Raw genomic sequence first — 13,196 nt, 5'->3', positions numbered from 1 at the left:
TTCAAAGGCTGGTAATTGCAAGACCACAGCTGATGAATGATGAGTTTGTTTCAGACAATAATGACGGTGGTGGGTGGGTGCAAAATAAATGGGTCAGTGTGCTGGCAAGGGTCATTAAGAGGGGGTCGCACGGACCCTGCTTTTAGAATGGACCATATCTGGTTTTGTTTTGTCTCCCGAACCGGAGGCCCGATTTATTTGTCGCATTGAATTGGATTGGATTTTAAATGCTTTGGTTACCCTGGAAAAGTTGTGTTTACTGTGTCGTCCCGGTGAGGAAGGAGAGAGGGACCAGAGCCAGAGTGCTTGCCTGGTGTTTTTTCGGGACGGTGGTAATCAAGCTATCACTCCCGCCTTGATCAAAGCAAACTGACGGAAATGGCGGAGGGGAGTGTCTGCGTCCTTTATTCCAAAAACGATCTGCTGAAATTAAAGATGAAAGAAACGAGGGAAATGTGGGAATATTAGGGGATACGGCACAGGGAAGGGTGGACAGAGGAGTGGGGTTCATAACACTAGCTCCTGCTGCACAGAGCTGTCTGTCTGTCTGTCTGGTCCAGCTTCTGCATATCCATCTGGCAGTTAATGGGCTAAAGCTCTGCTCTCACACTCACAGTATACTTATCTGTTGGGGGAGTTTATGGAAATTTATGAAGGGGCCTTTGACGGATGAACTGGAAGACGAAGGGAAACAGGATGGGAGCAGGTCAGAGACTGTTGCATTGTGGGTAATGACAGTGCACATTCCTCATTGGGCTCCAGCAGGTTCTGTTGGGTTCTGTAACATCCCTGAAGTGGCCGCAAGTATGGTTCCTCCTCTCTCCTGCAATGCCGGACTGGGTTGTCCACTCTCTGCTAAAAGCTGAGGCCAGTCTCCCCTGCCCGACTCCCCGAGTTCACTACTATTTCATCCTTGCTTCATACACCCGTGTGTATGTATGTGTGTGCGTGTGCGTGTGTGTGTGTGTGTGTGTATGGGGTCTGTGTGTATGTGTGTGTGTGTATGTGTGTGCGCGTGTGTGTGTGTGTGTGTGTGTGTGTATGTGTGTGTATGTGGTGCGTGTGTGTGTGTGTGTGTGTGTGTATGTGTGTGTATGTATGTGTGTGTATGTATGTGTGTGTGTGTATGTGTGTGTGTGTGTGTGTATGTGTGCGTGTGTGTGTGTGTGTGTGTGTGTGTATGTGTGTGTATGTGGTGCGTGTGTGTGTGTGTGTGTGTGTGTGTATGTGTGTGTATGTATGTGTGTGTGTGTATGTGTGTGTGTGTGTGTGTATGTGTGCGTGTGTGTGTGTGTGTGTGTGTGTCCGGTGGGCCACCAGCTCCCTTTTGTTTTGGTTGAGTGGAGTCCCGCAGGAGGTGGTGTGTTTCCTCAGCTGATGATAGCCCCGCTCCAGACAGCGCAATGAGATGCTGATTTAGGAGGAAGCTGGCAGGGGAAAGGGGGGGGGGTGCAGAACCCCAGCCAGAGATGTGGTGGAGTGAGGGTCACTGTCAGAGTTCAGCACTGCACCGTTCATCTGGTTGCAATAAAGAGCATGTTCTTTCTGTTTAAGAATCTGCCCTGCCCTAAAACACTCGAGCAGGACTGAGACTCCGAAAGCACCTTTCTCTCTGATGGCATTCTCTAGCTGTGTGGTATACGCTCGCACGTGTAATAGAAGCATTACAGCATTACATTTTACAGCCACGTGCAACCTGGATATACTATACTGAGTGTAACTGCTTGCGTATGTTACATGTGTATTTTGTCATTTGACAGACATTGTTTTCTAAGTGACTTAGAAGGCAAAGGTATGAAAACAAATCTATTAAAATCTATTATCTATATAAATCTATAAATCTATTAAGGATGCGTCTCATAAACAGCAACCACGTATACGGAAATCACAACGGATCAACAGTCTGTACATGTGTCAGTCCGTCACACTGTGCACTAATAGGCGGTGCCATTGTGCATACAGAAACAGTGCAGTAAATCGACCGTTGTGATGATATTAGTACACAACAAAATGAAAGATTTAATGAAGGGGGCTCCAGCGGTGAGGAGTAGGGCTCATAACGTTAAGGTTGCTGGTTCAATTCCCTGCTGAGGCACTGCTGTTGTACCCCTGGGCAAGGTACTTAACCCACAGTTGCCTGAGTAAAATATCCAGCAGTATAAATGGGTAACACATAAAAAGTACCCTATGTAAGTTGCTCTGGAGAAAAGCGTCTGCTAAGTGACAATAATGTCGTGTAAGGTCATGTAATTTAGGTCGTCATTATGGTGGCAGTCTGAAGAGGTTGGTGGATGCTGCGTGAGCAGGAGGTTGAGTTGGGTTGAGGAGTGTGAGTTTGGTGTGACGGTCGTGTCTGTTTGAGAGCAGGCCCCTGTTGTGGCCTAAATACTTGTTAGTGGTTTTTATTTTGAACGGGTCGATGCTTGGCAGCTCTGCTGGAGTGGGCACTCTCTGTGCCAGATTGCGTGTGCGGCTTGGCAATCCCAGCTAATGCCCCCCCCCCCGGGGAGCCATGTTTGGGGGCGGGGGGGGGGACAGACACCTTGGACAGGCTGTGACGAGCAGTGGATTCGAGAGGTAAAAAGCAGAGGAGTTACCCAGCTGGACTCAGTGGAAACTGAACATTGAAACTTTGGAGAAATTTTAGGGAGAGGACCCCAGATCACTTCTTCTGCCATGAATAAAAATGAATAAGGGTGGTATTTTCCCTGTCTAGACCCCTAAGTTGCCTCCTTTGTTTAGGTCCAATCGCAGGTGAGGCTTCCCTCTAATCTCGGCTGGGCTTTCCTTGCCTTCATGAGAGGTTTGAGCATGCCCAGTAGGTCTGGTTTAGTTTATCTGTCAGGTCACGGGGTGACCAGCATGTGTAGTTTTTATTTTTCCCTCTCTGAGAGTAATCCTGTGAGGCTTGGCCGAAGGTTGTTTGATCTCATCGCTTGCTTTTCTAACAAGGGTCAAGACCATTTTATGGTGTTCTTAAGCACTGTTTTGTCTCCTGGAAGGGGCTGTCAGTTGAAGTGGCTGTCCATTTTATGAACTTTTGTACAGCTCCAGGGGGAAATTCCCAACTCCTGTTCAAATCTTATTTACTCTCTTCATTTTCTTTAAAAAAATGCAAAGCATTTGTGCCTTTCCAGGCGTGGCTGTGACCAGCTGACATCATGAAAGTCTTCAGACACCCTTGGTCACTCTCTTGCAAATTGATAAAATCTCCATATGAAAAGTTTCTATTTTTTTTTTTTAATGGTGCCGCAGAGCGAGGGCAAGTGGTTTGGGATTGTAGGGCTCCTTATGGGGGGCTGGAAGCCTTCCAGTCCTTCTCAAGCATCACTTCTTCATTTCCACAGCGAGAACGTTCCCCGGGTCATTAATACTCCATCTGTATCCAACAAATTCCGAGTCTGTGCCTCTTTTGTGTAGGAGGGGAGCTATTGTAATGCATACCTGCGTGATGGCCAGACACACCAAGGCCTATTCATCGCAGGAGAAAAGCTGGAGCTGTGGAGGGCTTCTTGCTATCAAGACTGAGATTTCCATGTAATATATGATATTCGGGAGGGAATCGCCTGATCTGACCCTTGTAACTTCTCTTTTCTTTGTGTGTGTGTGTGTGTTTGCTAGTCATTGTCTCAGTTTATCCTACATTTGTGTTCCATTGAAGGAAGGGCGCAAACGGTATTTGTTTTTAAAACTCCAGACATTTCTCAACACAATGCCATACTGCATGTTGCTCCAAGTGCAATTCGGCAATGCTGACTGTTGAATGCTGGCTGAGTTTGTGCAGTGACATTGGATTCTTATCGTTACCTTCAGCCAGTGTGGGAGAATCGAGAATGCGGTTTGGACTGTATCTATCAGGGCTGTGTTATCACAGCTGGGACTGAGGGAAGTCATGTGTCTCTTCTTTCCTGGTTATTGCTTTGAAGAGGGAGTGTGGGTTCACTGGGGCCTTTCCAGAACTTTCCGCACATATTCTGAGTCAGAGCCAGCAGAACATGCCGTGGCTGCCCAGTCTTTGAGAACCGCAGTGCTAAGTCCTGCTTTCAAGGGTGCAGTAATACTCATTCTTTCCTTCACCTCAGTGATGACCATAAAAAAAAAAAAAAAACAAAACAATGATGATGGTGAGCTACGCACAGTTCACATTTGATTGCGGTCTTCATTTTTTTGGGTCTCCAGTGTGTAACCTGATCGCCTTTGCCCTGAGCGCTCATTGACTGTGGCGGAGCCGAGAAAGCAAACACAGAGGTCGTCACCTTCTTTAAACCGCAACGTTCTGATCTACCACTTTCTCATGGTTCGCGAGGGTGGCTTTGGCCTGCTAATTAGAATCACGTTGACCTTTATTATAACTGGCACAACAAATGAATTTGGGGGTCAGTTACAAGTCAGATTATTGTTTAATTTTGTGAGGCGCACAGTCGCGTTTGGCCGGATTAACGGGATTTTCTGTCCTTTATGCTCTGGGTCCTAAAGCTAATGCAGCGTGTGTTTATTTTAGTTACCAGGGAGAAGGAGTGGAGGGTCAGTGCTCACACCTCCGTGCACCGTTAGCGCCATTCTTTATGAAGACGACACAATGGGGGTTAATGCTAAACTATAAAATAAACAGTCTTTGAGGCCACGCGGGGCTTTGAAATCAACCTCCTGGATTGTGCAGATTGAGATGTTAATAGCACGGGGAGTCAAACGCGGATACAAACACGGAGAACAATGATCCCAGGATGGTCTGTGAATTTCCACTGCACTTTCCCTCCCGGGGAGTCAGCAGGCCGGCGTTCTTAACATTGGACAGTCTTCACTGAGCCCCAGTGCATTGTGGGTCATAACTCACGCCCTAGTCTCCACAGTTTGGTATTCTGAGTAAACCACCCTCTCAGCCCAGCCTTTCAGAGGCTTCAACCATATGCATATGTATAAATGCTCTTAGATTGTTTTGCAGATTGAGTTAAATGTCCCTCTTAAAGACAGGGAATATGTGGAGAATGGATTTCAGTGCCAGACTATACTGAACCTCCCACAACACAGGAGGTATGCTGGCTGCCTTCAGACAATACCACATGACTGTGTGTGCAAGTACAGCAGTGTGTAATGTAAATTTCCCAAACTAGTCTAACATGTTTGCCATTGTTTACAGTGTGGTTACCCAGTTTCCTTAAAGTAAAGGATGAACTGGTGTAGGGATATTTACCCCTCCTCCACCCTGCCCCCACCCCACCCCTTGGTATATTTTTTTCCTGATATTCAAGCACTGTCAAGGTTCACAACAAAATGAAATTTCAGTCTTCTTTTACGTTACATTACATTATTGTACATTACATTCTTTTCCATTGCATTACATTATATTTACTGAGGCAACCATGCTGCGCTCAACAGCAACTGGATGCCTCGCTCCTTGCATGGTCAAGGCAGGAGGTGCTCATTCTGCCAGACATCGGCGTTTCACCTACATTGCTCCCCAGTGTTGGAACGAACTCCCTGTCCTGCTACAGATAGCTCCTTCACCCCATTCCTTCAGACGGGGCCTGAAGACGCACCTCTTCAGACTCTACCTGGACTGACCCAGCACACAATTGCTGCCCCCCCCCCAATCAGTGCTGTCGAAAACTGCTGTGCTTCTTAAATTGTGTTTTTTAAATTGTTTCTTGTTGTCACCTTTACCCTGATGCTCATCGCGCCGTTTGAAGTTGTTGAAGTTTGCTGTTTGAAGGTGTATCGTATTAGTTGCCCTATACGCTGTAGTTGTACAGATCTGATAGTACTGCGTCCTCAAACAGACCTTGCTCTCAGCTGAGAACCATCTCATTGTGGAACTGTACACATCCTGTCGCTATACTTACTGTATGCACTTCTGTAAGTCGCTTTGGATAAAAGCGTCTGCTAAATAAATAAATGTAAAATGTAAATGTAAACTATGTGATAAGTACTTTGCAGTGTTCCAGTGGGGCATCAGACTGGCAACCCTTCAGTTACAAGCCCTGCTTCTTGCAACTACTCAGACTACTGCCCTTTTTTGCAGTCTAGGACAGTGTCAGTGGGGACTGATACTGATGAATGTGGTCAGGGTTCGATAATAAGGTTGTCTTTCCTGCACAGCACAGCTCCTTCTCTGTGTTTGCATGCAGACAGGCTGGAGTTAGTCAGGGTGAAGCTGTGGTTAATGATCTGTCTGCCTGTGGCCCCACACTTCCCCCAGGCCCAGACTAAAGAGGCTCAGTGGGGCTGGGTAGTGGGGCGGGGCCGGCTTGTTCACAGCGTAGGGGGCAATTGAGGTGCTGTGGGACTTTGGACTCTAAGAGCCGACGCGCAAATCCAACCTTTCACTGCTAATGAGTAGCCATGCTGCTTGTAGGGGCTCTGTGTGATGGCTGCGGTTAAATCCTCCCCTTCCATATACACACACACACACACACACCCATGCACACACACACACACACACTCACACACACACACCCATACACACACGTGCTCACACACACACACACGTGCACACACGCACACACACCCATACACACATGTACACACACACACACACACACACACCCATACACACACGTGCACACACACACACACATACACATACACACACGTGCGCACACACACCCATACGCACACACACGCACACACCCATACACACATGTGCGTGCACACACACACACACACACACACACACACACACACACACACACACACACATGCACACACACACACATGCACACACACACACACACACACACACACACACACACACACACACACACCCATACACACACACACACGCACACACCCATACACACATGTGCGCGCGCACACACACATACACACACACATGCACACACACACACACCCATACACACACATGCACACACATGCGCACACACACACCCATTCTCTCTCTCTCTCTCTCTTTCTCTGTCTCTTGCTCTTAAGAACATAGACATACATGCACACTCTTTGTTTCACACACACACACACACACACACACACACACACACACACCCTCTCTCTAACATGCACAAATACACTCACACACATACATGCATACATACGCTACTTTTCAAACACAAACATACACTCAAAAAGTACTCAAAAAGTACACAGTCTTTCTCACTCACACACGCACAGACACACACAGCAACACGAAACGGCTGCTCTCACAGCCAGTTATCACTGATATATCATTAAGACTCCCTGTAATTAGTCCTGTGGTTTAGTTCCCCGGGTCATTAATTTAGAGACTGGTAGTTTTATCCCAAGGCAGGTTAAGGCTGACGTGTCAGCCTCCATGCACAAAATAACCGTCCACCTTGCAGCGGTCCGAGCCCGATGAGTGTGCAAAGCTAGCGACGTGCCAATCGGAGTGGTCACCTCTTAATCTCCTGGGGGTGGGGGGGGGGGGGGGGTGTGGGCTCGTACACCTGCACACACTGCAGTTTTTCACAAGAGGATTGGGAGTCGCAGGAGACCGAGGAGCTCACCCGCTGTTGCTTTATTTTCAGCTCTCAGCTCCCGTTCTTTTCCATGATTATCTGCTTGATTTTTATTTTATCTTAGACGTGTGTATCACCTTGTTTATACTGGTTTAAAGGTTTTTTTTATGTGAAGCACCTTAAGTAGTTTCTTGCTCAATGTTACCATAGCTGTGTAGCGCACCAGATAAAAGCCCATCACTCTTTAGGCCCGGAGCTCAGTGTCCTGACAGCTTACGTGACTACTTTTGTGTGTGGGGGCTTCTCCACAGATGTAGGTGTGCATTAGGGGAACCTGTTATTTCTCATTCTGTTGGTTCACAATTTTTCATTCTGGATATTCTACTTGTTTGAAAAACATTTGCTCAGACAACCTTTGACTGTATTATCGAGCTGTCATTTTCTTTGTCAGTTTTAAGCTGGGGAAGTGAGGTCAGCCTTCCTGTGACAGAGGTGTTATTGTGTTTGCTGTTGGGACAAGCATTCTGTACAAAGAATCACAAGGAGCTCCAGAGTGTCTTGCTATTGGCTGAGATGTCACGCATGAGGGAGTGAGCGGGAAGGTTCCGGAATGGCCCCCCCAACAACACCCCCCCCGACCCAAGACTGCAGGCTGTAGAGGTTAGCCAGAGCAAGCACTCCATTCACAAAAAAAAAAACTGGGCTGAGAGAAACAGTTGCAAGGCCCGCTTTGAGTCTGACTCTGTAGGAACCGGACCAAGAGAGAAAGAGCCACCTGATTAGGCAGTTTGGCCGTGTTTAGTGGTGGGAATTAAAGGAGCGAGAATCAGTGGCCTTAGTCACCCAACGCAGCATGGAGCTGGCAGGTCAGTGCTGTGGGAATCACGGCCATTCCCAAAGAGGCTCAGAGTGAATGGAGGAAATGTGTCGGGCTGTGACGTCAGTTTAAAAGTAGGTGACACCCTGCCCATCACCGAGGTGTCTGTGTGGAGCTACATGAGGGAGCTCTGCTCTCGTTTTGAAGCTTGGATTTCAGCCTTACTCAGCTGAGGCCCGTTTGTCTCTGGTGATCTCTGTTTTTGAGCGCAGTGTTGAGTCGGCCAGTTTAGAGGACATGTTCTGCGTCCCGGAGCAGAAAAGTTGTAACGATGAAGCAAACCCTGTTCTGGGAGCCCGCTTTGAGCCCGCTTATGTAACACCCTTGGCAGTAAAGACGGGTTATTTTTTCTGCTCGGTGCAAAAAATGGAGCGCAGGGCAGGCAGAGGGCTTTGTGCATGGCCCTCCAGAATATGAGCAGCAGTTAGCAGGCACGGTGATGTCTGCATCACAGTGGCTAGCCTCACGGTCTCTCAGTGTACTGACCCTCTCTTTCTACTTGTTAACCGGTGAGAGGGCTTGAAAAGCGTTATGCTCACACTCACTGATCTGGGAATGTTTTTTGTTAGCCTGGTCTGACACTGTTGCTCATTCAACTTGAATGGATAGACTTATGTTCTCTTGTGCTGGAAGTCGCTCTGGTTAAGAGCATCTGGTAAGTGAATGTAATGTAATGTAATGCAGTGTAATGTAAGGTAATGTAATGCAATGTAATGTCATGTAAAGTAATGTAACATGCTCCGTCCCTGCAGAGCAACGCCGCAGCATGTCGAGAGAGGGCGGAGTCGGAGGTGGCGCGGGGTGCGGCTGAGGGCTGGGCGGGGCGCCTGACGCAGGAGGGAGAGCGCCTGCGCAGACGCGCACAGGAGCTGGAGAACGAGGTGGCCAAGCTCAATCGCATCATCGACGAGGCCAAGCTGCAGGAGGGCCGGCTCACCGACAGGGTGGCCAGGCTGGAGGTGAGGAGGCGGAGCCTGCGCATTTGATTGACATGAGGAATGAGTGATCTCTAATGACCTGCGAATGATATCTGAATGGTGCCTTCCCTCACCATACATAAAGAGACAACATACTGAAAACTGACTTTAAAACAAAGAAAGACTTGTCATAAAATCAAACTAGTACAAAATATATAGTCTAGTACAATAACTAGTCACTTATCATTTATCATATATATAATTTGGACCTGGAAATAAGTTTTAGAAATTGAAAAACGTCAGTCTGTGGGTATCTGAAAATGCACTCCAGCAAGAGTTTAACTAGCTGCAAGATCCAACTGGTGCAGTGATCCTCTCACAGTCGTATCCTTGTGATTAAAGTGATGTTGGTGTTTCTTATGTTGCAATACAGAAAGAGAAGAGAGACCTGGAGGAGTCCTTAGCAGAAGTGAAAGAGCAGGAAGAGGAGATGTCCATTGCAAACAGAGCTTTAACCACACGCTTGGAGGATGTGCAGGTGAGGTCTCACTCTGCGTTACTGTGTTAAGGCTGGGAAAGACAGCGTTAAAATAAAGCAAACTGTGTTCTGTGGTGATCTGAAGGTGTGCAGGGGTCTTCATTCTTCATTCTTAGTGCAGGCTGGCCTTTCCTGTTGAGGCCTTTGTGTTTGCTTTGAGTCTGTCCTGTGGGAGTTCTGCCTGAGAAACTTGAGCTCTGCTTGTGCTGGATTTTTCTGAGTGGTTTCTAAGAAGGTGTGAGAGTTTTTAGCTTTAGTCCTTTATTATTATTCTTTTGCATGGAAATGAGCGGTAGGACAGGGGCTACTCGGAGCCAGTGAATTAATCAGGATTCTGCTCGAGTCAGTGTTATTGCTAATGCTTTCATCTCTCATCTGTGTAAAGTTAGAGTTTTACAGTTGGATAATGTTAGCTGTTAGCACGCAATCAAGGCAATGTTTGCAGCTGAAAACTGCCCGGGAGCTGATGGACGAATAAGGAGGCAATGAAATGAATTTTACACCAAGTATGAAGCACCATCCTGGTGATGAGCAGTGAAGGTGACAGGTTCTGGGTTTCAGGTATTTATCTACTGCAGTGTCAGTCGATCACGATCCCGGTGATCTCTGTACTTGACAGTTTTAGAGATGCCTCTCAACCAGCAATTGTCGCACTGTTTCATACAAAGAATGGCTCCTCAGTTTTGAACCAAGGCCAGAGAGCTCTGTCACGTCTGCATTGGACACTACTGATTAAAAATGGAGGAGACTGAATCCTGTGTCTTGTTTTCCTGTGCTGCGTTTGCTGCAGAGGAACTTGACCAAACTGACTCACGACCATAAGGAGCTGAACGAGAGGCTGAGAGAGGAGCGGAGCCAGAAGGAGCAGTTTAAGAAGACCAAGAATGAGATTGAGGAGGAGAGGAGGTTGCTGGACCGCACTGTGGAGAAGCTGCAGAAGGAGGTGAGCAGGACGCTACACGCGTGTGTGCGGAGGTGTGCGTGTGTGCGTGTGTGTGTTTGTGTGTTTGTGTGTGTGTGTGTGTGTGTGTGTGTGTGTGTGTGTGTTTGTGTGTTTGTGTGCTTGTGTGTGTGTGTGTGTGTGTGTGTGTGTGTGTGTGTGTGTGCGTGTGTGCGTGTGTGCGTGTGTTTGTGTGTGTGTGTGTGTGTGTGTGTGTGTGTGTGTGTGTGCGCGCTTGTATGCGGGGCATAAGACAGAGTCTGAAGCATGTGTCCCGTGGTCTCCTCCCCAGATGACTGAGATCGTGGAGGCGTCCGAGACCTCCACGCAGGAGCTGCAGCTGCAGATCGACGAGTACAAGGAGAAGAACCGCAGGGAGCTGGCAGAGCTGCAGAGGCAGCTGAGGGACAAGGGCGTGGAGCTGGAGAAGGCCCGGCTGGCGGCCAAGAGGCTGCAGGAAGAGGTGTGTGAGGGAGGGGAGGGCAGGGGGGCTGCGAGTTCATCCTGCTTTGTCCCAGGGCAGTGTAGTGTAAAAGCACCTTGAGCTGGACCGTGAGGTCATGGCTGTGGAATGCCTGGCTGGTGTGTGTGTGTGTGTTGGGGGCTTTGTGGGGGGGAGGTGGAGGGAGTGTGCATCGGGATTGCAAGGTTAAAGAGAATAATCGAGTATTCAGTTTAGGAATTCTCTGTCATTTGGGTCATGATTGGAGAGGCAAGAGGTCAGAGTTGAAAGGTGGAGGTCCAGTGGTGTTCCCTATTCGGTGGAGAGAATTCGGCAGATTTCCTCAGGAATGTGAGGCCCTCCTACAACTTCGGGACCCACCCTGTTTCCCAGCCTCACACTGCGGAGTGGGTGCTAATCGCGGCCACGCGAATCCGAGCGGCTTGAGTGATCGTTCTCGCTAGTGAGGTGATGTTAAATCGTCTCCCAGCGTTCTTGGGGTACGCGCACAGCGTGGAACGCACTGCCGTGCATGCAACGCACTGCGCGTAATTGACATCGCTCCTAGAGTGCACTCTCACACGCAAGCCCTCTTCCCTTATATCTACAGCACACGGTTGCTTTTTCAGAGAAAGGTGCAGCACAATCCTCATTTATCACGAGCACATATATAGATACATACACACATATATATACAATTTTTAAAATTTCTTGGTTATTGTTTATATCAGGCCTCTGGAATGCAGTGCTGCTCCTTGGCAGTGTGGCATTGTGCAGGGTGATTGCTGATTGGCTGCGGTCAGTGCACGCTGTGTAGCTGTTAACCCCTCTCCACTCTCCTGCGGTTCTGCTCCTGCTCTTTAACCTTGCCCCCTCGCAGGAATCTGAGGAATGTTTTTGTGGTGTACGGGAACGGGGCAGTATGATTCATTTGATATGGGTGGGGTGGGGAATGGATTTGGTAATATTTTTCTCCCCCATACCCCTCCCGTACTTCATAACTCCACCGGCTCAGGTTTATGTAGCGTTGGCTCAGAGCTATCATCACAGTTATTTTTCATATTCATATGGATGAGGTTTGCGATAACGTTAAGGCGTGCCTGTGTGAGTGTGATAGTGTTAATGTGTGTCTGGGTGTTTGGGAGGATTTTAATTTGTGTGTGGAAGTATTTGGGTTTGTGGTAGTGGTGTATGAAACTGATAATATATGTGTGCACATGTAGTAGTTGGGTGTATGATTGTGTTAACATGTCTGTGCATGTGTGTTTGTGTGTGTAGTAGAGGTGTATGATAGTTTTAACATAAGTGTGCATGTGTTTGTGTGGGTGTGTTAGCGGTGTAAGTGTGAGAGTTGATGTCCTTTGTGAGTTTGGTAGTATTAATGTGTGTGGGTATGTGAGAGAGTGTTAATGTGTGCATGTGTTTTTGTATGCAGTAGCAGTGTGAGGGTAACAGTGTTAATGTGCATGTCCATGTGTTCATGTGTTTAGTAGTGGTCTGAGTGTGACAGTGTTAATCTGTGCCTGCGTGCGTGATGGTGTTAGTGTGTAGAAGTGTTCAGGGGCTGCGGCGTGGGGGAGGACAGGAAGAACAGGGTGCGGCTGCATTGTTGAGTGGGCGGGGCCTACGTCCCCTCTCATATCCTTCTGTGACCCCACTCTCCGCTCACGTCCCACAATGCCTCTGTCTCCCAGCTGCTGTCCGACCCGTGGCTCGGCCGGGCCAGACAGGGAGATTAGAGAGCAAATCTTCTCATTAGTTTGCACATTAGTTCTTGGCAACGTGAAATGTCATCATTATCCACCTCCCCCCCCAGCCTCGTTCTCTTAAAGCATTTAGTCACTAGATCTAGTTCCCTGCCTCTATTTTAATTCTGTGTCAGCTCAGCCGTGCAAATTACAGACTAGAAAAAGAACTCCTGTTCACCATGGTATACACATGACAGTCTGCAGACAGGAAGTGATTTATGGCTTTCAAATTTGTTTTTGGTTTTTTTTTTTTCTTTCTTTCAACAGACAAGTTATTTTGTTCTAGTGTATGTAGTTCATGGCT

At 47.9% G+C, this 13,196-nt stretch overlaps 1 protein-coding gene across 1 annotated transcript in view; it reads left to right on the top strand.

The window, feature by feature from the left end:
* The window catches only part of LOC118782147 (cingulin-like protein 1), a 35,622-nt gene that overhangs the window by 13,676 nt on the left and 8,750 nt on the right, over positions 1-13,196 (top strand). Inside the window, exons 9-12 of the mRNA XM_036535423.1 lie at positions 9,060-9,266; positions 9,658-9,762; positions 10,553-10,705; positions 10,995-11,165. Coding sequence (XP_036391316.1) covers positions 9,060-9,266; positions 9,658-9,762; positions 10,553-10,705; positions 10,995-11,165 — 636 coding nt within the window. The remainder of the gene's footprint in view (positions 1-9,059; positions 9,267-9,657; positions 9,763-10,552; positions 10,706-10,994; positions 11,166-13,196) is intronic.

This window comes from Megalops cyprinoides, chromosome 8 (genome assembly GCF_013368585.1).
Source record: "Megalops cyprinoides isolate fMegCyp1 chromosome 8, fMegCyp1.pri, whole genome shotgun sequence".
NCBI lineage: Eukaryota > Metazoa > Chordata > Actinopteri > Elopiformes > Megalopidae > Megalops > Megalops cyprinoides.
Note: the sequence above shows the minus strand (reverse complement) of the source record. Positions and strands in the feature narration are given on the sequence as shown.